The sequence below is a fragment of the Phodopus roborovskii genome, unplaced genomic scaffold (assembly GCF_943737965.1).
Source record: "Phodopus roborovskii unplaced genomic scaffold, PHOROB, whole genome shotgun sequence".
NCBI classification, from domain to species: domain Eukaryota; kingdom Metazoa; phylum Chordata; class Mammalia; order Rodentia; family Cricetidae; genus Phodopus; species Phodopus roborovskii.
This window is the reverse complement of record NW_026126470.1, coordinates 3403909-3429759: the sequence shown is the minus strand read 5'-3', so window position 1 is coordinate 3429759 and position 25851 is coordinate 3403909. Positions and strand designations below refer to the sequence as shown.

General features: G+C 37.5%; 1 protein-coding gene across 1 annotated transcript in view; it reads left to right on the top strand.

Annotated features, from left to right (window-relative positions):
* The window catches only part of Epha6 (EPH receptor A6), a 769688-nt gene that overhangs the window by 607836 nt on the left and 136001 nt on the right, over nucleotides 1-25851 (top strand). The window contains exon 12 of the mRNA XM_051191720.1: nucleotides 11685-11810. Coding sequence (XP_051047677.1) covers nucleotides 11685-11810 — 126 coding nt within the window. The remainder of the gene's footprint in view (nucleotides 1-11684; nucleotides 11811-25851) is intronic.

The following is a 25851-nucleotide window of genomic DNA, read 5'->3' as shown; positions in this document are numbered from 1 at the left end:
CCAGCTTCAAAATGGATAGCTACAATAAAACTTTTAAAGTCTATTAAAGTATGCAATATCCAACTCTTTTCGAGACCATTTCACATTATGATCTTAGATGAAGCAGAGCACGACATACCATTGTTTCCTGTCTGCCAAACACACCCGAGGGGAGCAAATTCAGGCTCCAGTCTAGAGTGAGGCCCTTGGAGAGTGAAAGCCCATTCAGTCTCTCTCCTCCCAGGCTAGGATCTCTACTACTGTGCCTGCCCTTTGGTCCCCTGCAAATGCTTACCAGTCAAGAGCTTCTCCCTTCCTCTTACACACATAAGAGATAGCACATATGCAAAGCAGAGGGATGTGCAAGCAGGGTGCGTGTGTTCAAACCTCTTACCAGCTGAAATGTCCCCTTCCCTGTCTGGGGATGAAAGAACAAGAAATGAGCCAATGGGTGTGGCTTCCTGCCACTTTTTTTTCATGACCCTAATGATATCCTACTTGGCCAACTACTTGCATGTATTTGTTACTTGACCTTTAAAAGTCGATATCAAATCACCAGTAACAGTGCCCGCAAAAAGCACAGGCAAGTTATGTTAGTCCCATTTTGATAATTTCCTGCATAGTCCATTGTTTGTGCCTGGTTGAATGCCAAGTTCTACTGGAAATATAAAAATGAGAAGCTTCTGCAAATCATTTAAAGTAAGATGTATCTTAAAGGGGGGGGGAATGTATTACTTGTAAGTGAAAATAAGAAAAAATGAAATAAGAAAATAAGAAAAAGTGAAATGGCAGTAGTAAGGCCTTTTTGTGACTATTCTGTGCCAGGCCCCTTATAAATATTATATAAAAGAATTAATTGTCTTCTTAGTATAGTATTTCCTACATGTTATTCAAAGGGAAAGTGAGGCTCAGAGAGTTTGTATGGTTTGCATGAAACCATGTGCAAGCTATGGCATAATAAAGCTGTGACCAGAAGCCTCTAGCTTCAGAATCTGCACTCTTCCCAGAAGGATTCTGAAGCTTTGCACCAATGCCAATGGGGAAACTGAACCCATCTTTGAAGAGGCGGTGTTTCGAGGTCACATCCAGACTGCCAAGGAAAGTGGGGTATTGACTTTGTGGAAGGGTACCGATGCTTGCAAATACCAATAGGTACATGCAGAGTAAAATGGAACAGATTGTGAAGCAATTCTAATGTACTGAGTTTGTACTCAGCCGCAAGAATTTGAGACAGAATGAAGTTGTTCAAAGGCAGAAGATGAGACCAGAGCTGTGAGGGCAGGCATCCATCTCAACATAAGCACCCTGCAGAGGCATAGGGTTGGGAAGCAAATTCCATATGCTGACCTCAAGCAGACAGTGTCCACTTGAGAAAGCACACATGTCCTTGCTTCTGCCAAGACACTACCACAATTCCCTCAGCCTGTCACACATGTGTCCCAGGAAAAGACAGTAAGTCCTGTTAGGGCCTAACTTGGTCTCAGTCTCTGTTAGTGGCTCCAGTGGTTTTTAAGATGACTGTGATCCCTGATTATTTTTAAATCAATCTATATTCATCATAGTGCTGATTAATCCTATTTATCCTGTCATACATTGCTGCCATACACATGCCAACTTAGTGCCATCTAACATGAAAGACCTAACACTGTAAAAATGATTTTAATAGTCTTAAATAAGAAATGGTTGATAGCATAGCACATTTGTTTGTGGCTAACACTAGCAATCATCATCATATCTGGGGATAAATCTCTTTTAAACTTTGTATACTGGAGCAACTATGGCATGTATGTAGCAAGAGGATACAGATGAGCCATGATGACCAGTCTGGTCTACATCATCCTTTAAAAGCTACACAGGAACAGATTCAAATGTAGTCTGCCTCTTGAACTCTTATCTAGTGTCTACGTCTTGTAGTATTATAGTGGCAGAAACCCACAGTTCATAAATATCAAAGCATAGCACACTTTGACTATCAAACTAAAGAAATCTGGCCCCCTTACATGTTGATAAATGCTGTTTAACAATCCTTGGCTGACTCCTCAGCACCTGAGGTTTAGAAGTCCCCCTTTTAAAAGACATATAAACAACAGCTGGTTAGGAATATGTCAACCAAGGCATCATGGGCCCCAGTCAGAGGGCCACACTCTCCACATTCATCCATCTCTTCATTACTTCTCAGATTGCTTCTTAGAACATTAGGAATTTTAGAACCCAAATCCCTCCCTAGTACCTAAAAACTAGCTTTTCATGAGCATTTAAGGTGGAAAAATATAAGCCTCATTAAACTCTGATAATTATTCATATTTTGAGGCTATGTATATTACTGAAGTCTACATTACTCTGAAAGCTCTAACATAGAGAAAATAAGTCTTTTACTTCCACAAAGTCAAACTGCCCATGGTCTATTTATACAAAGACGGTTTTAATTCAGCTTAATAAATTTTACATTGAATAAACTCTAGAGATGGCATGTAGAGGACAGCAGGACCTGTATGGCCCACACATCTCTGTTCATATTATTTTATATTTATTAATTTGAAACAAGCTTGTTTTACATGTCAATCCCAGTTCCTGTACCCTCCTGTCCTCCCCTGTTCCCCCCACCAACCCCCATCCCATCCCCTTTCTGCTCTCCCGGGATGGTGAAGCAAAAGTCCTTTCATATACTAGGGAGAAATACTGATCCATTACCAGAGGCCCCATAGACTGCCTAGTTCCCAAAAAAAAAAATATTTTTTAAACATTTGGATTCATTTTCAGTCAGAGCTTTTACCCTCAGTTCATCTAGAGGCCTTTGTCACCAGCTGATTTACTTATTTACTGCACCTGGCAAGGCCCTAAAGGCATCTGAGCTTGGCACCACAAACTGAAAAATAAACATTGTATCTATGGTGATGTTGTGTCTCTGTTGCAGTATTTAAGATTGTACAGAAGGCACAAAGGCTTGAGTAGACTGAATTCTTGCCAGATATGCTTAAGCACACTCTGACAAAGGAAGTCCTGCCAACGCCAGAAAGATAGTGGAGACAGGGAACACAGAAAGGAGAGTGGAGAATAAAATGTGAGCATCGGGTCATGGGAGTGAAAAGAAGAAGGTGGAAGAGGGAAGCATTTACTCTGTACCTATTGAATGCTCCCTGTGCACACAGATACATCTAATGCACTTCACAATAAATCAATGTATTAATTCTAACTGGCTCCAAATCACCCAACATTAATAAGCTAATGAAGATGAAATTCAAAGTTCTGCCTGGCTTCAGACATGGCAATTTTTACTATTCAGTTTGGAATACCTATTAACAGATTGTAGATTTATTCAGGCACTTATCTAGTAATTAATTTCCCTTGACCCCCTAAATATAAATTAAACTACTGGACATAAGCCCCACTTGGGGAAAATTTAAGAATCATTAAAAATAACAAATGGAACAAAAATTGAGTCAACGGATCCTTTCAGCATAAAGGAAACATAGTTATTCTGGCCCAACTTTGTCACTTTACCAGTAAGAAAATTTGGGCATTTAAATATTTTGTTTTAAAATATTTATTTTAAATATATAGATAAAACACATTCTTCAAGGAGAATCTTAAGTTGCTTCAATATCTTTTAATTCTCCTTATTAGTGTGATAGTTAAAAAATCATAATAGCCCTCATTATGTCACTTAAAAATAACCGAAAGTGGAAAATTATTTTAAAGTCACTGAAGAGATCACTGAAATTTAATGACATCTCTGCCCTTTTTGCTCCAATATTAGATTATTAAAATTAACAAGGTGAGATAGCTCTAAAATCTGTATTACTGTGACCTGAAGGATTAAAAGAGTCATAAGCAAAACAAATTCAGCTTGATTTTTAATTGTAAAATGTTCTAAAGAATCATCATTTGAGGTAAGGTGTACAACTACAGAAGAAAATGCTGACCTACCTTCAGAAGTACTTGCGTGTATATGAATTTAGAAAATGGACCAAATTCTGTGACTGTAACTTTGGCTTAGACTAGATTTATTTCCCAAAAGCAATAGTGTCTCAAGAATGTTTTTCTTTTTCTTATTCTCTTTTAAGTAGAGTACCAGAGTTTATGCTTTAATGGGTATTTGCTGAATAAATGAAGAAGTCAGTAGATGAACAAAAGGAGAAGTGAATGAGTCTGAGTTATTCATTCATAATTTCCCATACTTTTCCATTCCTTTGTTTATTTTATGTATATGGAATATAATTTATATTGTACAGTATCTTCACTTTAGAAACTTAAATTCATTTATCATTGGTTATAATTTTTAAATAGGATGTTTTTATTTATTCTTCTCTCATACAACACATCCTGACCATAGTTTCCACTTCTTCTGCTACTCCCAGTCTCCCCCACAGCTCTTCCCTTTCCTGGATCTGCTCATCCTCTCTATCCTCTCAGAAAAGAGCAGGCTTCCTAGGGATATTAACCGAGCATAAAATAACAAGATGCAGTAAGAGTAGGCACAAGCTCTCATATCAAGGCTGAACTAGGCAACCCAGTAGGAAGAAAAGGCTCCAAGAAACAAGAAAAAGTGCCAGAGCCACCCCCACTCCCACTGTTAGGAGTCCCACAAAAACACTAAGCTAAGAACTATAACACATGCAGAAGACCTAGGTCAGTCCCATGCAGGTTCTGTGGTTGCCGATTCAGTCTCTGTGAGGCCCTATGAGCCCTGCTTAGTTGATTCTGTAGGCAGTGTTCACCTGGTATCCTCAAACCCTCTGGCTCCTACAATCCTTCCTCCCTTCTTTCATGGGTTCCCTGAACTCTGCCTGATGTTTCACTGTGGGTCTCTGCATCTGCTCCCATCAGCTGCCGGAGGGAGCCTCTCTGATTATAATTAGGATAGGCTCCAACGTATGAGTATAGCAGAATATCATCGGGAGTCATTCCATTGACTTTTTTTTTTTTTTTTTTTTTTTTTTTTTTGGCTGGTTGTGTTTGGTTCCACTCTAGGTTTCCGAGTCATCCAGCTTCTAGTGCCTGGCCATGCAGGCAGAGACAGGCATGGGTTCCCTCTTCGGGTGTGGGCCTCAAGTTGGATCAGTTATTGTTTGGTCACTCCCACAAGTTCTGAGTTGCCATTGCCCCAGCGTATCCTGCAGACAGGACAGGTTGTAGGTCAAAGGTTTTGTACCTGGGTTGTTGTACCTGGTCTCATCACTGAAAGCCTTGCCTGATAACAGAAGATGGCCAGTTCATGCTCCAAATCCTCCACTACTTGGAGTCTAAGCTAGGGTCACTCGGACCCAGCAAGATAAACAATATGGACTCACTCGTAAGTGGGTATTTGCTGTTAATTAATGGATATGCATGCCACAAACCACAAACTCAGAGAGGCTAAATAACAAGAAAGGCTCTAAGGGGATTGAATGGATCTCCTTGGGAAGGGGAAATTTTCCATATTTCAAGCCTAACTAAAAATTACCTCTCTTCCAAGAAAATTATTTGGGCTAGAAAGCAAGTGAGCAGACAAGTTCTCTAGGTCCTAGAAAGTTTCTTGCCTACGGAAGAATATGTCACATTTAATTGCTTCATTCTTGTATCTACTGACTACTCAACTTAAATTTATTGGAACTGTCCTCTGCATTTATGTCTTCTGATCACAGTTACAGGACACCAGGCTGGCTGGCCTCAGGTGCCACCAGGAAACATAAACCTCTCTAAGGTGAAATGTATACAGGTTGAAAATCTCAGTCTTCTTGTATAGCATCAGTGAGAGAATGAAAGAAAAGGTCGTTGTGCCTACGGATGCCTTCTTCCAGTGCCTTACTTCCTCATTGGTGGTCTGAACTTTAGGAGTCTTCAGTACCCTTCCTGATTACAGAAAATTAGGAAATATTTTCTCAGCCATGAAAGTGGAGGACTTTCCTCTTCTTAGAGGAAGAGGGGATGTATGATACTATAAAGTGCTGTAACTGAAAAAGAGAAGAGAGATATATATAAAAGAAAAGCTCCAGGAGTACTAAAAGAGTGTTTATGGAAACTGCTAAAGAAAGAATGTGGATGGAAGAGTGTGATTGGAGAATCTTGAGCATTCAGAAGTGGCCCTCGCTGGAAACAACACTTGGTATAGCTATTGGTTTAACTGTTCCATTTTCATAGTGAAGGTATTCTAACTGCAGAACAGAAGCATGTTCATTAATCCAAAGCCCAGTCATGGATTGACATCTATGAGGAGGCTACAGAGCTCTTATCATGAATAATCAAGATAAGTAGAGGATCCCTCCTGATGCTCTCAGATGTATTCCCTAGCTCTACAAATTTTGGTCATGTCCAATCAGCAATCATCTTTGAGCTACAAGTGTCTGCAGCATGGATTGTGTTCATCTATCTGTTATAGATACAGATTCCTTTATTTTACAGAATATAGATTCAGATGTGGTGCACACCTTTAATCCCAATATTTTAGAGGCAGAGGGAAGCATATCTCTGTGAGTTGGAGGCTCGACTGGGTGGAAAGAAAGAGAGAAAGAAGGGAGGGAGGGAGGGAAGGACAAAAGGATGCAAAAATCAATTTTAATAATTTTAATAATTTAGGGTCTGACTACATTCAGTTTATTTAGACAATAAAATAATAACAATACTCAGAGGTACATATAAAATGCTACTTGTTTGTAACTATTTGTTATTAGTAAATCCTTATTTTTAACATTTGTGTGTATGTAGTCTCTTTATATCTGATTACATAATCCTCCCTTGTCATAATATACTTGCTAAAGAATTCATTTCAAGAGCTGAAAGTATGGACACTCCATACTGTGCTTCCTGCTTATGCTTTATTTTGTTTCCTGATATGTTTACATGGTTGAGAACACCTATATAGAAGTAACACAGTCTTCTATGATCATTACAAAGCCCTAACCTAATTTTTAAGCCTTTGTAATAAATTATCCTTACCCATACTTTGGCATCTTTTTCTTCACTCATTATCAAACATGATCCAAAATTCTCTGAATATGCATCACATCTAAAAATAAAATGTTTGAGCAACTTACCAAGGATTATTGAGTACTTTTATTTTCATATCTGTTAGTTGCTAAAAGATAAACATTCATAGTATACATGCCTATATGAATATATAATATACATTACATACATACATACACACACACTTTCTGGCTTTCTGTTTCTTCTGCTCATTTGCCTTCACTCTGGAGCACACCTACCATCCTGTTTTGAAAACAACTACAGATGTTTGGAAGCCTCAACAGAGGTGGGTCAGGTAGGAACTAGCAAACTGCCCTTCCTAAGGCCATGCACATGGGCACATTTCTTAAGCTCAGTTCTGCTTTTCTTTAACTAAGTCAAAATTCTGGATTTCTGTGCATAGATCATAATGATTACTTGAAAAAAAACAAGCCTATGAAAGGAACTTCAAAACACTATGAAGGAACTTCATCACAAAAGATTGGATTAGAAGGAACGTTATCTTATTACCCAATATTTTCGCATCAAAGATAAATGACTGACAAATAAGATTTAAAGATGGATTTTTGTTTCCTATTAAAGATTTGTGAATATATGGAGGGAGGAGTCACAACATTACACCAATCTTTTTCTTTATTTCCTTCCTTAAGCATTGTTTGTCTGTTTGTTTGTTTGTTTTGTTTGTAATCTTATGTTAGTGGAATGATGGCACTGGTTTATATATGTGATGATTTGCTTTAATTAGACCCTGAAAATGAGCCCTCTCAGGTATCATCCATTATCATTTTTATTTTTAAAATGAAGGAGTGGAAGCTCAGAGTTCTCTATCATCAGGCGTCATTTTTACACAAATACCAAGTGACACCTAATTTTTAATGCAAAGTCGTTTCAGAGATGTTGCTGCAATATCAATTTACAAATGGGACTTTGATTCATAGAGTTTGAATAAAATATGTTTTAATTATTGAAAACAGTTACTCTGCCAGCCAGTTAACTTTACCACATAGAAACCTAAGTAACTCTCAGTTATGTCATCAAGTCAGATATCAGGATGCAGGTCACATCAACTTCTTCCTTTTTTTAGTGTTGTCTGATATAAACTAGTAGAGAGCAAACTTTTATTTTTATTTTTGTATACATGAACATTATATTACACCATTTCTACATATCTATCTTCTTACTGGCATATGGAGACAGAGTTTTCCTTATGATGGCCATAATATATATATATATATATTGCAAGGCCCCCAGCCCTCTATCTATTAAGCACCAATAATGACTTCCCCATCCTAACTTATGATGTCCTAAGTGTGCAGATGTCCCTAAACCTGAGAACCACTGTTATAATGAAACACTCGAGGTACTAACAAGCCAGAAATTCAAGTATTCATGTTATAAATATTTAATAAATGCTTACTCCACCGAGTATAACCAAAATTGAAACACTCAAAGAAATTGACAACTCTCCTGCTAGACTTTAGACATTACAACTTTAGATATCAAATAAATTATTAATATATTTCACAATTAAAAAATAAAAGTCAAGTGCATTGGCAACTGAAACAATTGACTTAACTTGTTAAAATCATTTCATAAAAAACTTCTTTTAGTTACTTCTGTTTTGGCTGTGAGAAACAACCAAGGAAAAGACACTAAAGACAGGAATGATTTATTTGGACTCAAAAATTTCAGCCTAGCTCCATGTGCTCAGACCGAATGTCCTGTTACTGGACCATATGGTAGAGGCTATTCTTTATCTCTTAGTGTGTAGGAAATAGGGAGAGACAGCAAATTCCCAAGGGTAAGATAGCCCCAAAGGCCTGTTCCAAGCAATCTCATTCCTCTAGTTAAATGCCACCTGCTAAGCTTTCTAGAAAGTTCCCTAAGAACTCCACCAGCAAGGAAACATGCTAGTGAAAACAAACACCTGTGAAGGATGTTCTGTATCCAATCTATAACACATCCTACAATTTGATTCCCTAAGAATGAAGAAAAATGATAAAGTGTGATTATCACATAATGCCTGATTTCAGCTGAATATGTATCCAGGCACAACACTCTTAAGGGGTTCTTTTAGCTTTTAAATAAAGTGACAGTTCTTTAAGAAACAGACACAATAATAAATGAAAGATATTTTCAACCATGGTAAAGAAACATAGAAAAAGTCATCATGAAAGGTGCAGTAAGTCTAGGAAAATGAAAGTTGCTATTAGATATGACAGCTGTCACAACAGTACATGGTAATAAATGTAATCATGGCAATAAAGTACTATTTGTATTTAGTTCTTTTCAAGAAGTTAACATAATGAGCATCTTGTCTAAATTGGTAGTTTTTATGGTGTTGTCAAAAATACTAAAAGCAAGGCAAAATCTTGAAATGTGCAGCGTATTTACCTTACTCAGAATCCCTGCTCTGGATAGGTTCGTTTTGAGTTGTTTCCATGGTCATTCCATTTACATCCTTGTCTTTGTTCTGTGTGATTAGGTTATTCTTTTTCTTGAGATCTAATGTACTTGAACAAATCTTCCTATTATTTGATTTTAATAGATCCATTGTTGGCTAAATTGTACTGTTTAGGTTTCAAAGCATATAGTAAAATCTGTATTTCTTAAAATTATTTTTTCTATTTTAACAATATCATTTTTGTGACTTCAAATAATAATGTTGTTTGCCTATATAAGATAACATCCACCTGGCATTCAGTGAAATGCCATCATTAGTTACTAGTGTTGATGAAGCACTGAAATACAGAAAATGCATTCTGGGGGAGACCTAACACATGGGAGCTATCTGTGAGCAGTGATGAATACTCTATGAAGTCCAAGAAAAAAAATGTTTTTCACTCTTCTATGAAGTTTTGACAGAGTTTCTCTGGTCTACTCCTGAATACTTGTGGCACGTGTCTCAATATTGAAATACTTTCAGCTCTGCTATTCATTCCTCTCCAAGTACAGAGATGCTTCCAACTTTAACCTACTTTTGGCAGAGATTTTTGTATTGAAAAACAGTATATTAGTTCCTACCTGTCTTATTGATATGACCAAATATCTGAGAGGAAACAAGGAAAGACTCTTTTATTTTAGCTTACAATTTGAGGAGGTAGAGTCCTTCATGGTCGAGAAAGGCACAGCTGTTGTGGTATAAAATAATCCCAGTTCCTCCAGAGTGGACAGAACCTGGGCTACAACTCATAACCTCAAGGCTCTCATAGTGACCCACTTCCTCAAGGAGGACTCCATATTTAAATTGTTCAGTCTTCTGACATACCACTAACTAGCTGATGTTTAAGAACGTCCACAAGCCTATAGAGGAAATCTACACTCAAGCAACAAGACAGACTAAAGTCTTAAACACAGCACTTGCTTACCCTGAGTATGGGATGAATCTCATTCTAGGACACAACATGTACAGTTCCTTCCCCTAGCAGGCTCATTAGAGGCCTTAATGAGACACATGCCCTCAGTGAAATGGGATTTCTCTGCACGATTAGAATTTCTCTTTTCGCCACATTCATCCATTCACTAACATTGGATATATGTTAAATTTTCTTCAGAGTTATTGTATTATCTTCAAGTCATTTAAACACTCATAATTTTTTGTTTGTGGTTTTGTTTGTTTGTTTGTTAACACAAGGTTTCCCTGTGTAGCTTTGGAGCCTGTTCTGGAACTATCTCTTGTAGACCAGCCTGGTCTCGAACTCATAGAGACATGCCTGCCTCTGCCTCCCAAGTGCTGGGATTAAAGGCATGCACCACTACCCAGCCCTAAACATTAATATCCAATGTTAGAATTTTAGAATTCAATATTTCCAACTCAAAGGATAGCATCTCTCAAATAATGATTAGTTCATTGTTTATTTTCATTCCCCAGTGGAGTTTGTTCTTACAGTTGGTCAATTCTGTGACATCACTCCCATCTCTAGACCTCAGTTTCTTTGTATGAAAAGCATAGGTCTTTGATGAATGTTCTTTTCTCCTCCAATATCCAGAGTACTTTGATTAATTTGGGGATTTGATTGATAATAATTGACAATATTTTAATGTTGTGCATGTTTATTGTTTTATATGTGTGTATGTGTGTGTACATATTTCAAAAATATGCATAAATATAAAATGTTATACTCACAGAGGGCACTGGGAATTGGTATTTCCAGAATAAAGCACTATTATTTTTGGTGCAGAATGGACAATTTTCAGCATCTTCATTATTCATGTGGGTGTGGATGATGCAAATGAAATAAGTGACATCCTTTCCTGTCTGTCTCATCATTTCATGGTCTGACTCTTGGAAATAGTGCAGATTTATAAATCTTGACTGAGTGTAGTAGTACATAACTTATAATACCAATATTGGAGAGACAGAAGTAAGTGGGCTTCTATGAATTTGAAGGCAACCTGATCTACATAGAGAGTTCTAGGCCAGCCAAGTTTGCATAGAAAGATCCTGTCTCAGAAAGAGAGGGGTAGAGGGAGAGAGAAAGCGAGAGGGAGGGAGTGGGAGAGGGAAGAAGTATTTTTACTATAGCTTTCTGCTGCTTCTAAATATTTAGTTATAGCTAGCTAAGTGGAGCTTTCTTCAAAAAATAATAGAATTATCTTATAAATTTATGAGAAAAAAAACTATCTCCAAATCATTTAATTTGTAATTTCTTTGTGAGACTTATTGTCATTATTGATCATAGGTTTAATTGCATGTTAATGGTCACTAACTTTTCCATGAATAAGCCTTTGATTAACATCAATTTTTATTTCCCCCCAAGGATCCTTCCCGGCGATTGGGGTGGAAGCCTTCTGCCCCAGCTTCCTGAGAGCTGGATTTTTAAACAGCATCCAGGCCCCACATCCAGTGACAGCTGGAGGATCCCTGCCCCCCAGGATTCCTGCTGGTAGGTATCCCATGTACATTTCTCCACCACCCACCACCATAGAAAGCAATATAACTCTCACAGCTGATAGGGAAACAATACAAAAATGAATACTTCTAAAAGACATTGAGAAGAAATGCAAGTGACTCTTTGCAATGCAGGAAGAGCGCCTGTAGTATCTAGTGAAAATGGGATCACAATGGGGCAAAAGGATTTGCACCCCAAGTGTACAAGTGCTTACATAGAGCTTACATAAGCAAGAACTAGAGTGCCCTTGCCACTGGGAATGGATCACAAAAGAGAACTGAAAACTAAGGATGTTGACAGAGTCATTTGGATAAGTCTATAGAGATTTAATTAAAGTTTCATTTTACTAAAGGAAAATGATTTGAAGAAAAGCCAGAAACCAATAATAATAATAATTATTATTATATATAGAAAATTAAAATTCAATCCTCTCTTAAAAATAGTAATGACCAAAATTATGAAGTAAGATATAGCATATCTCACATTCTGAACTTCAATTTCAGAATTTAGTGAAATTTTTGAGTTATTCACAGCATCACTAATAATAAATAAATCCTTTCTTCCTGACACTCAATGAAGTCTAGAGCAGTCATCTTCTGCTATCCCCCAAATGATGCCAACCTCCCTTGCACTTTATGCAAATGCTGACTCAACTTTTTAAATCTAAATTTTTGTGTATTTATCATGACTAATAGTAATGGTATAAGTTATGCTAATGCTGTAAGTATATCCAAGAGGACTGGCCTACCATCAGGGTAATGGAACATTTGGAAAGGCTGGGAATTCTTAATTTTTAAAAAGTCCCAAAATGTACATTTGTTTGCTTTTCTTAACCATTCTTGCAATTGTTCTGATATTTTCTTTCTGCCTTTTAATTAATCTTAATATATAAAAATCAGCTGTCAGTAAACATGCTTTATTGTAATTTTCTTCACTGTTGCCATGTGGTGCTACACCTAGAGACTTTACGGATGACAGTACTATTGATAACAGTGGGAGCCAGAATGCTGTAAGTGAAAAGACTAGCAATTTTAATTCTGATGATGCTCTGCCTCTTTTATGTTCTGAGAAATAGAGCGGTGAGAATGACATGGGGAATTTTTATTGTTGCTGCCAAAATAAAAGGGAAAAAAGAAACCTATATCAACTAAGCTTACAGAACTAATGACTGGTAATGTAGAAAAATCTTAGCCCTCATCTCAAACAAAATGAGATGTAGGTTAATATGGAAAGAACTATAAGTGACCTTGGCCCAGGACTGCATATTTAGGTTGCCCAAACCCCATATTCCAACAAAGACAGTAATTAAATAAAGTTTCTTTTAAGAATTATTTTATGTGTATGAGTGTGTGTGTGTGTGTGTGTGTGTGTGTGTGTGTGTGTGTGTGTGTAATCAGTTAACCTCATGAGTGCCTGCTGCCATGAGAGGGCCAAGTCTTCTGGAACTGGAATTACAGAGGGTTGTGAGTGCCATGTAGATGCTGAGAACTGATCCCAGGACCTCTGAAAGGACAGCAAGTGCTTTTAACTTCTAAGCCATTTCTCCAGCCCCTCATGAAATTCTGTAGTAATAAAACAAGGAAGTCAAAGATCAAGGCACTTTTTAAACACATCCAGGGAAGCACTGGACAGGCAGTTATAGCAAAGCAGGGACTGCCGTAGGTCTCACGTTATCTCATGGTGGTCTTCGCATTTAGGTTGATAGAAGGTAAGGATCTGTTTTATAGCCCGGAGGATTTATCCTGGGCTCAGAAATATTAGGACACACAATGTGCACAATAAAGAGTCATGGGCTAAGAGAACTCAAGATATTCAGTTTGGACTTGCAACATCCAACTTCTTTAAACTTACAATGAGTCAATCGGCTCTGTGAAATACTCATTGTGTGTGTGGTTTCTCTCGGGAAAATTGAGTCACACTACAATTTGTAAAGTGCAGTTTTAGTTTATATAATTAATATCTCGCTGGTTAGAACTGAATAGATAAACACAATTAGTTTATTGGTTCAGTCCTTAACTGGGAATCTGGTGAATTTAGATGTATCTGACAGAAATGACATTATGAAGTTTAACATTGATTTGATTTATTCAGCTTTACTAGCAAAAAAAAAAAAAAAATTGAAATAGCCCTTGTCATTTAGCCACTGGGAATGACAGAAGGAAGATGATCTTTCTACAACACAAACACAAAAACTTCCTCCCGGAGAAGGATCAGAGACAGAGCCCCAGCATTCCATTCTGCTAGGCTTTAAGCCAAATTTGCCTCCAGCTTTCAGAGGAGAAAAAAACTCTGTTCCCTTTTCATGACTTCCATACAAATCAGGTGAAACAAAATTGCCGCATGAAACATTTATAGATCTCAACTTGTTCCTGTTCCTTCAAACTGAAATTAACTCAGCTCACTTTTCCTGACTCAGGGCCCTCTCATGTAAGATACCTGTATGTTCTTTTACCTTACATCAAAGACTGCGGCATTTTCAATGGTGATTTGTATTTCTCTCATTCAACTCTTGCTAATTTCCCTCATAATCTTGTGTTAAGAGGAGTAATACAGTCATCACAGGAAGCTTTTATTGTTTAATACATTTAATACCCTGAAGTATTCCCTTGTCATGTAATGTGCTCGGGGATGTTCATTCAGGGTTAGGATATCAAATCAAGGACAGGAAACAATGTTCCTTTCCCATAACTACCAGGACACTCCTAGAACCAGCTGAAGGATAATGCCTGCTGGGTGTCTACTAATTGATAATATGCCAAGGAACTTGACATTCTCTCAAGACATTTCCTGTGTCATTGGAGAAGTATCAAACCTGTTCTAGGGCCAATGCTAAATAGGTTGCTGTTAATGAAATTTAAATGAGATATTACAGGTATGTTTTGTGTGGGAGGATTGTATTGGTCCGTTGTTTTGCATCCCATCCTGCTATTAAGCAACAGTATTTCTACTACAGCATTTACTTCTGACATATAACTTCAGCCTTAGGACAATCCCTGGATCACGAGACCCAGAAAATAGACAAGCTTGTCAGTATTCGTGTAACAACCATCAATCATTCGTGAATTTCTTATTTCTAGAAAGGTCATTTCAAAGGGTTATTTTTCTGAGTCTACGGTAGAGAAAAACACTAGGATACATTGATCTGTGCTCAATAGCACGCAGGAGTAAGTGGGACTTCAGAAAACAAAATGAGCATTGGAAATCTCCCTAGTATTTCCTCCATGGTTCGTCTTAGAAGCTGATGCTACTCCGGAGTCTCTCAGTTTGCCTGTCTGTACCATGAGACTGACTCTTCTTCTCACTTGCCTTAAGGGTCTCTTCATTGTGTGACATGTGTGAGGGTCCAAGGAAATGGCCAATTTGCTTAGACTCTCTGCTTAACTGGAACTGTCAAACAGTGTAAATGTGAACACATGGAGAGCCAAAAGCCAGATGTGCACTTTCTAGGTATATAACTAATAATATGTAATATTATTTGTTTATTTTCATAGAAATTGATTTTAGTCATCCTTAAATTCAAAGATTCAAATCTTTCTACATATGCATCCCTGCCCCTTGGCTAGCCACACTAGCAAATGGGTTCACAACCTGGCTTTGTGTAAGTTGCTAATATTCCAACTGCACACAGTCCTGAGTAACAGTTACCATGTTTTTCCTTTCTCTGCTTCATGTGAAATGCTATCTGATAAGGAGTTAGGGAAAATATACTGTGTCTTACTCAGTCCAAAAGAATTTGGAAGCATACGGCTTAAGTGTTGAAATTAAACTAAATAAGTTTGAAGCTGCAGGAAGTCTCGTCCCTGGTGATAATGATGTTGTTCGCTCTGGGCCTGTAAAGAGGATGCAGAAAAGAAATAACATCAATGCTTGTGACTACATGGCAGGTTTGAATGGAGAAAACAGTATGTTAAGGAAATTTAACATTTTGTTTGAACTCAATGCACCATGGGAAATCAACAGTAAAAAAAAGAATGCATTAAATGTTAAATGTGATCAAACAGCAGTTCAGAAAAATCAAATTAAATCATTTGGTTTCTTCATATTTTCAGGCATGCTAAAGGGAATGGGCCTAAAACATTTCAATCCCAGGCACTTACAGCAAACCAACATCTATTGGAAATAGTTCTCCTGATGGTGATAATTGTTAAATTAATTTTCCAAGGAGACTGCATAATAAAATATCATTGCAGTTAGTATAAACACTTACAGGATACACTTTATAAGTAGGAGATCTTCAAGGTAGAAAAACTTCTATTAATCAATTGGAGTATGTATCTGCTCTATATTTTGCACTTGCAAATACTGCCAATCACCCAGGATGAATTATGGCTAAGTGTGTCCATGTGCCTGCTTAGATCAAGAGCTGAAGGGAACTGTAAAAGATGAAAAGTATGAGAAGCTCCAAATAAGCTACTCAGATGTGCTACAGTAAAAAGGTACACCCTGCCTCTGCAGAACTTTCAGTTTCTTCCTTCCTTGCTATCTGCATGATGGCAACACTCCACCCACTTCAGTCCCTAATCAGGGGGTGTTTGCCACCCTTTTCCAAAGAACTCACCTTCTCTAGAGTGTTTACAGCTGCAGGCTTTAGAAGAAAAGCTAGGAGAATGGTATCTAAGAAGAAGGGAAACAAAGCTGCAGACTCAGGCAGATCCTGGCAGGCCACCATGAAGACTGTTAACCTCTGGTGAGAGAAGCATTGAGGGACAGGGTCACAGACAGGATGACAGTATACCCAGCCAAAGCACAAGGAAGTCAACATCTGTGACTTGTAGAGCGAATCCCTTAAAAGGAAATCCGTGCTGTAGTGAGATATTCACTTTGTCCTCATCTGTGGCACTGACCACGCCCATTAGGGGTGGAGACAGGGGCGCAGTTACCTGGGGGAACTAGGTCTGGGAAAGGGGCCCCTGGAGCTCTCTTGCTTGCTACACCCAGGACAGAAGAGCATCCAGAGGCATCCTTGTGGCCAGAAACCTGCTGGTGTTCATCTGTCTAGGTTGTTTAAGTTATTTCTCCCTGAATAAACATCTGTTCGGCCTATTTGTTTCTCCTGGTCCTTATTAAACCACGTTACCCCCCTTTAAAATACTTGCAACACTGGTAGTGCTAGGTCAAATATTTGCAAAATTGATAGTCGTAGATAAAATATGTATGACGTTGGTAGTGCTATGTTTGGGGGATATTTTGCTTCTTTGTTTTTCGAGACAGGGTTTATCTGTATTGCTTTGGATCCTGTCCTGAAACTTGATCTGTAGACCAGGCTGGTGTCAAACTCAGAGATCCACCTGCTTTTTTGACTCACAAGTGCTGGGATTAAAGGTGTGTGCCACCAACATCCGGCTTTGAGGGTTATTTTTAAACATCCATTTAAGATGTATTTTACAATCTATCAAAAGCCAGATCAAGATCCAGGTTGCATTCAGTCCCCTTGCTTAGTGTTCAAACTCAGTGAGCTTAAAAGAGCAGGTCCATGCTTTGGTTCTTGGACTTACCTAAGGGAAAATACTCTAAAAAAACAGGAAAATGATTCAAAATTAAGGAAGACAAGTTCAAAGTATCATTTGGAATTTTAAGAAGTCAGAATAGGAACATACATTAAACTAAAAGACGTTATTAAAACTTGCAAATATTAGGCTTGAGAAACTAATGAAAGAATGTTCTGGACAAGTTGCATGATCCCTTGCGGCAGACCATAGACTCAGGTTCCTCACAGGTGGGTGGGGTTTGGAAAGTAAGACTCATCTGTTGTAATGGAACAACTGCAAATGTGGAGGTTCTTTATCCTCCATCCCCAAGCCCAACACTGTAAGTTAAAGGAAGGCTATAGACTCTCTTCCCCAAGAAGATGGGCACACATTCTGCAAGTTTCAGGGGGTCGCCCAGCAGCCTGAAACTCAGAAAGAAAGCACGGTGTCAGGCTGAGCTACACATTCTGCCTTCCAAGTTCTGCTCAGGGTTAGAAGTGGGCGTGTCCGCCATTATATAGTCCAAAGGTACATTAAAAAGGAGAGAAAGCGGCTGCACAGTGCATTTGACAGCAAACTCTTGAACATGCTCTAAGGTTTTTCTTGTCTGCCAGAAAGACGTGAAAAAATTTTAAAAGAGCCTTTAAATAATCTCCCATCCATTTATGTGTGTCTATTCACAATCTTTAAAAAGCGTTAGCCTTTGGCCTTGGCTAAGCCTTCTTATTAACATAAAAGCTTCTTTTTATCTTAGTATCATTTGAATAAGTTTGAATCTTAAAAAATATAAATCTTACATAGCTATTTAAAATCTCACCAAAATCGTACCCAGCACCTAGAGATCTTGTTTATTATTCTAGATTATGCCATTTATTTTGGTTCTATTTAAAGACACGCTCAATTCTTTTGAAGGATTTGTCAAAGAATCATTTTCTTCTCACAAAGAAAAAATTCTAAACAGCCTTGCACCATTTGCTAATTTAGCTGAGTCTCCATGTGAATCAGCATTTAATCTTGGCATCAGCTGAGGTTATTTTGTGGCTGTGATTTTTCCCTAATTAGGAACACCAACGGGACCTGGCTACTCTAGTACCTCTTCCCCTCCAGAGAGCCATTCCCGCAGGGTGGAAGGCATGCCCTGTTGGGCAGCTGGGCCACTTAAGAACATGAGTAAGAGAGACACCAGTCCTGAAACAAATACGTCTCCATTTGGCACTCATTCATTTCCTTTGTAGGGCAAAGCACAGTGGAAGCCGCACTCTGACACAACGTGGGCTTTTCACGGTCCCTTTCCCAGGCGGCTTGCAGACAGTAGCTAAACCGAACTTTGAGGAAGAAAGCTTAAACATCTTTTAAAACTTGCAGCAAAGATTTGGATATAAATAGCAACTTCCCAGTGATCTAATTATGTGTAATGCATTTTGCAATTGTCTTCTCATTAGAATTAAAAGTTCATCCTAAATAGCCTGTGTAGTGGGTATTATAGGCAGGGATCTGAGTCTGTTCGGCACCTGCCAGAGTGTCCCAGGGTCTTATTGAAAAATCCAGGTTCTTATTTCGAAAGCCATGTATTGGACAGGAAGCACTTGGCTAGAAATAGAAATAAAGACAGATTTTAGAAGGAGGAGGAGGAGGAAGAGGAGGAGGGAAGAAATACACTATCCAGTATAAGAGTGAGCTAGAAAACTGAGGCAAGAGCATGTTCTCCAAACACTCTATGCAGGAACGCCACAGCTCTTTATAGGTCATCCACAGAGGATGCTAAACACAGAAAGCAAACAATTAAAAATTAGGGAATGCAACTAAACAGAGAGCTCCTAAAAGAGAAAATGCAAATGGCCAATAATGTTCAAAATTCTTAGCCATCAGGGGAGTGCAAACTAAAAATACTTTAAGATTTCATCCTACCCTAGTCAAAATGGTTAACAACAATCAAACAAATGGCAATTGATGATGATGTGGGTGTAGGGACACTTATTCATTATTGGTGAGCATCTGACTGGTACAGCCACTGTGGATGTCAGTGTAGAGGTTTCTCAAAAGCCTAAAAACTACCACATAATACAGCCATACCACTCCCAGGAGTATCTCAAAGGACTCTATATCCTAATACAGATGTACTTGGCTATCCATGCTCATTTATCATTTCTTCTCAATGTAGATGTTTGTTTGCTTGTTTTTTACTCATTGGAAGCCCACCACCCAGCTCCCAAATAATCTCACATAGACTTACTCTTACTTATTAATGCCCAGCTTTAGCTTGGCTTGCTTCTAGCTAGATTTTCTAACTTAAATTCCCCCAATTTCTATTTAACTATGTTTTGGCTCTGCACTTTCTACCTTTCCTTATTCTACATATGTTTCTTCCCGCCTCACCATGTGGCTGGCTGCATGGCTGGGTGGCTAACCCATGACATCTACCTCTCCTTCTCCTTTTCTCACTCCTCTCCCTTCTCAAGATTACTCCTCCTATCTATTCTCTCTCTCCACCAGCCTGGCCTTGCTACTGTCCATTCAGCTATTTATTAGACCATTTGGGTGTTTTAGGAGGAAAAGTAACACAGCTTCACAGAGTTAAACAAATGCAACATAAAAGAATGCAACACATCTTGGCATCATTATACAAATATTCCATAGCATAAACAAATGTAACACCTTTTAAACTAATATTCCACAGCATCTCAATGTATAATAGCCAAGTAAAGAAGACAACCTATATGTCTACCAACTGATGAATGGATAATAAAATATGACTCATATACACAATGGAATAGTATTCAGCTGAAAGGAAGTATGAAACTCATAGGCAAATGGATGGAGCTGGAAATAATTATTTGGAGTGAAGCAACCCAGATCCAGAATGACAAACAGATTCCGTGTATTCTTCTCTCACATGTGGATGTTAGCTTTGATTCTTTAGATATACGTGTTTCAACTATTCATAGACATTAAAAAAAAACTCATAAAAGACTGTGGTTGTGGGAATTTCAGGGAAATAGAGAATACAGGTAGTATGAGGGGGAAAGAAATAATGGAACAGGAAGAATCAAACTGGGTAGTCGAAGGGAGAACAGGGTAGAAGATGGAGTATGGAGAAGAATAACGAATACTATATGTTAATTTCAACATCCAGTCTCTATTCTGCCATACTAGGATATACTGAATTTATGGAGCAGAATTTTGTTTTATTTTAAACATACTGGTGATTTTCTTCTGATAGGGAACAATACAGAAAACTGGATAACTATATTTCATAACGCTTATGGAACCAAAAAAACAGTTTGGAAGCCACAACATCCATATGACCACTGGGAAATGCAGAGCTTTCTGCTAGCCTTTTAAGAACTCTTAAAAGATTCAGGATGTGGCAGTACCCCCAAAGACTTCCCCAGAGGACCTGAAACAAAGGTGTTTTTACATTGCCACCTTCAAAGGTTTTCATACATGCCTCTTACAAGTGAAATTACAAGTGTGAAACTTTGTCTGTTTAATTCCCATATGAGACTATGAGGAAAAGAATTTAAAAACACATGTATAATAGAGTCTTAAAATGATTATAAGGAACTTATTATAAATGATCATGGGGTAGAGAAGAGGAAAAAATCTAAAGATTTCTCCAACTGCTCTCCTTTCGATCTACTGGCTGTTCATATAGAACGTATGAATGTATGTATGTATGTATGTATGTATGTATGTATGTATGATGGTCCAGGAGCCACAAAAGGACATAATCTATAATTCCTTTCCAGAATGTTTTGTAGGAAGACATAAAGATTTATGGTGACTTTTTATGCTATCCAAATAACTAATGGAGATTCCAGTGTCATTTTAGATTCATCCACATAGACAAATATTTGGGCTCTGGAAGCTGTTGTTTCAAGCCATGGCTATGCTGCTTAAACCCTCAATACAATAGAAATCTTACCTATTAAACTGAGCTGGTAATGGCAAGCTCTATAGAAATGCCATGAGGATGAAACTAATTAAGAAATGGAGTATTCTTAGAACAATGAGTAGCTCAGTAATAAACACACATCATTTATTATGTATATGCTGATTTATATGTAGCATGCATTTATACACTATTTATATAAAATGTTTTTAGCTAAATAAGGTGTGGAGATATTTTTTTCAGCCAGTAGCATGCTTTCCTTTTACTTACAAGCCTGGGGAAGCTCACTTTAAATCCCTAAAATCCATATTAAAAGCCAGGCATGGATGGGGCTGGGAAGATAGCTTAGAGATTAAGAACACATGCCCTCTTTGGGCCTCTGTAGGCATCAGCATGAATGTACACACACACAAACACACATGCGTACACACACAAAAATAATAATAATAATAATAATAATAATAATAATAATAATAATAATAAATGAACCTTTACAAGAAAATGCAAGTAGTATAAGCATGTAATTCTCAATGAGTCAGAGATGGGAGGATTCCTGAAGCTTTCAGACTACATAACCAACTGTGTGCACCAAGTTTGGTGAGAAGGACCTGTCCCCTCACCCCCAAAAACAAAATAAAGTGGAGAGGCATTCAAAAGATACCTGATATCAACCTCTTTCCTCAGTATACATGGGCACACATGTACATGTGTACCCACATACTCACACATGCACACACAAAGAAATACACAAGAAGTAAAGCACCATTAAATCATTGGAAAGTGATGAATAAAACAATCTCAAGATCTTCTTTCAATGTGATTTGCTCTAGCAAATATAGATATACAATTCAAACTCAAGAAAACTAGTCTTAAAATGGAGGAGACATTTTGGAGAGTTTGAAAGGATTTAAACTGGACGGAGTAGGAGGTGAGATTAATATAAACAAGCTATACACACATATGAAATTCTCAAACACAAATAAAAACTTAAAAATATGGAGATGAGTGAATGGCTCAGTGGGGAAGAATACAGAATGCTCCTCCAGAGGGAGAGTGTTCATCCCCAGCTCCCATGTCAGGCAACCCACAGCTGCCTGTAAGTCAAGTTATAAGGTATCAAATGCCTCTGGAAGCTGCACTCATATGCACATGTCCCATAGACACATATGCACAATTTAAAAAATTAAATAGTAGTTTTTTTTAATCTTTAAGGTAAAAATCCTATGCTATTAAAATTATATAAGGCAGTCTAGGCATTCTACTACTCATAGAAAAAGACATCAAAGCATTAAATATCTTTAGAATTGTTTCCATTGTCTACAGGACATTTTTAGATAAGAAGAATCCTTTTGCTTGTATGGTAATTTCTAGTAGGAAGAACATTATTGCATAATACCGGGAACTCCTTGGTACAGGTGGCATGTCTCAGCTCTCAGAACGGCAGCAAAATGCAAGTTGGTTGAGGTTTTTGTTGTTTGCTTTTTTTGGTTGATTGTTTCTGAGCTTCAGGTCATTAATTTCCTCTTAAGTAAATCCAGACTAAGAACTGTTATTGTTTTAAAATCATTCTTCCTAATTTCCTATATGTAGTTTCTGTCATATGATACCGTATTTTATTCTTTAGCATATCTCAAAGAGCATTGGGATCACCTCTCAATTTTGCAAATAGGAAATAAGGAGAAACATGAAACAAAATTTACTTGGTTATTAATAATCAAGACTATTGCTACACATGGCCAACAGAGCCCAGAAGGCATGCTCAGATAGTGAGAAAGGAATAAGAAACTCTTTCCGGTAGAACCTGTTAGGATTTCTAAGTCAGAAAATAGCCACCTATGAGAAACCATGTGGTTTATTTAAGAAGCTACAAACCTGTTGATTTCAGCTATATAGAATTTCAGTGAGCCTTTGAGCCTATCAGGAGAGCTCCTGAATATACTGTCTTCAGTCACTTTGAGTAAAAACCTTCTTAATTGTGAAAATTTTGCCTTACCTTAAAATCCACTAGCAGTCCGTCAGAAGGTAATGTACAATGGAGATCTATGTGTTCCTTCACTCATGCCATAACTGGGTCATTTAGTATTTGGGTCATTTTTCTAACTGCTGTGACCAGATAACTGACCAAAGCAACTTACATGGGGAGGGAGGTTTATCCTCACTGCCTACTCAGTGGATAGAGCCCATTATAAAGGGTTAGGCATGGTAGCATGTGAGCAGCTGCTCACATCTTGGTGGATCAGGAAACAAAAAGCAAAGTGCTTGGGCACAGATTTCTCCTTCTGTTCTTTTTGTTCATCCCAGCACCTCACCTCAAGGGATAGCACTGTCCATGTTTAAGTCAGGTCTTTCTGAAACACCCTCAGCAACACACACACACCTGAACAGATGCTTCGCTGATGCCCTAAGGGTTTCTTAGTCCAACTTAGGTGGCAATCAAAACTGACCATAACAACCCACTCCTTTTCAAACAGACACCCCAGCACATCCCTATAAACTGTAACATTCCACCTTTAGCTTCTATGTATTTATTGATCCAACGTGCATTCGGTATAACTCTAAGACTCTCTTTAAATGCTGGTGAAGATGTGGGAAAAGGGGAATCCTTATACTGTTCTTGGGATTAAATTACTCTAGACACTATGGACATCCGTATAGATGTTCCTCAAAAAAACTAAAAATAGAAGTAGCATCTGCCTGAAGTATACCACTTAAGGTTTTATACCTGAAGGCTATAAGGCAATTTATCACAGAGATGGCTGCACATCTCTATTTGTTGCAAAAGCTAAGTCATGAAACCCTCCTAGATGTTTGTCAACAGATGAATGGAGAAAATGTGGTTTATATACACCAACGTTTTCTCGAGACATAACCAAGAATGAAATCATGTTATATACTAGAAAATGAATGCAATTGTAGATCATCACAGCATGCAAAATAAGTCAGATATAGAAAAAACAGCACATATTTTTCTCACTTGCAGATCTTAGAATTACTTTTTATTTGAACATCCACATTTATTGATGATTTATGATACCAATTAAATAGCACCAACATAGATATCTATCAACAGATGAGTGTATAATGAAAGTGTGATAAAGATACAAAATGCATACATAATCAGCTATAAGATAAATCATGAAATTTGCAGAAAATGGATGAACTTAAAATGTATACTCTTAAGTGAGAACACTCAAAATGAGAAAGAAAAAATGGAAATATTCTCCTTTATATATAAATCCTAGTCTATAGCATAGGTATGCATGGTTGTACATTAAAAATGTAGGTGTATGTATAGTACAGTATTTAGAAAGGAGAACAAGAAAAGGGAATATTAAGTGATGAGAAGGTACCAAATGTGGGCAAAAGGACCCATGAGACACATAAGAGGGTTTTAGGATTCTTTTTCTGTGTGTTCTGTGTGAATGAGATGAAAGAAGGAAACTAGAAGAAAAGAGAAGACTAGTGAGGGGAAACAGAATGAAAAGGAATAGGAAAAGTGAATATGACCAAAGTACATATTGCCATGAAAGAAATTGCCTATATGAAAGGAGACACTATGCAATGAATATATACAGATAAAAAAAAATAACTAAATACAAAAAAAAAAAACCAGGTTACATGTTTCAAATAAGGAATATTATTCAGATCTAAAGAAAAAGTTCAATGATATTTTATGGAAGAATGGATGAAGTTAAAATAATATTGAGAAGGATCAGCCAATGTCAAAAAGAAAAACTCACGCCTTCCCCCACAAGTGGAGCCTAGCCTACATACTTGGTGAAAGACGCGGAGGTTCTGTATGTGCTGATCATTTGCTCTGCTAGGCTCTGGTCCTTGTTTGCACTACTTTTCCTCACTGTACTCTGTTCCCAGCGTATGTAAATAAACAAATGCATTGTGGTTATAGTATAGAAAAGAGAACAAGAAAATATAATAAAAAGACAAAATGCTCGCTAAATTAGTTCACTAGACAGAATACTTTGTGTAAGTGGTTTGAACACTTTCTCATGGTTTAGTACATTTTACATGCTGAATAAATCCTTAAATGGAAGGTGTCCACTGAGGGGCTGTTCCCTTATTATGAGACCTGGGTTTTAAATTATGTTTTCCATAAATATTTCTATAAGCTGTAGTTCTTTGTAAGTACCACTAAATTTATCAAATTTTAATCTTTAAACAAGAATTTTAGTTACTCAAATCCATATAGTGTAAAGACTCTTAGAAGCACATTTAAAATATTGAAAACGCAGAGAGTAATTACTGATTTATTGTCCCAGAAACTCAGAGTAACATACCAGAAATTTGAAAACACTGAGAAATGTCTTGATTTCACTGTATGTTATAAAAATTCTAAGTAGTATCATCGATGATGAATAAATATACTATTTAAATTTAATTGAAATAAAATTACATCACTTCCCTTTCCTTTTTTCTAGCTCTCCCAGGTACCCTCCCTCCAACTCCCTCAAACTCAAGTAGACAGCTTCTTTTTCTTTATTATTGTTACATGACACATATGTATGTGTTTGTGTATGTATACGTATACACATGTGTATGCAGCCATTTTTGTTGTCTGTGTGTATATGATTTCAGAGCTAACCACTTTAATACCAGACAACCACAATGGGAACTTATCCTTGGGAGGGGCTAATTCTTCTCCCAGCAGACATTTATT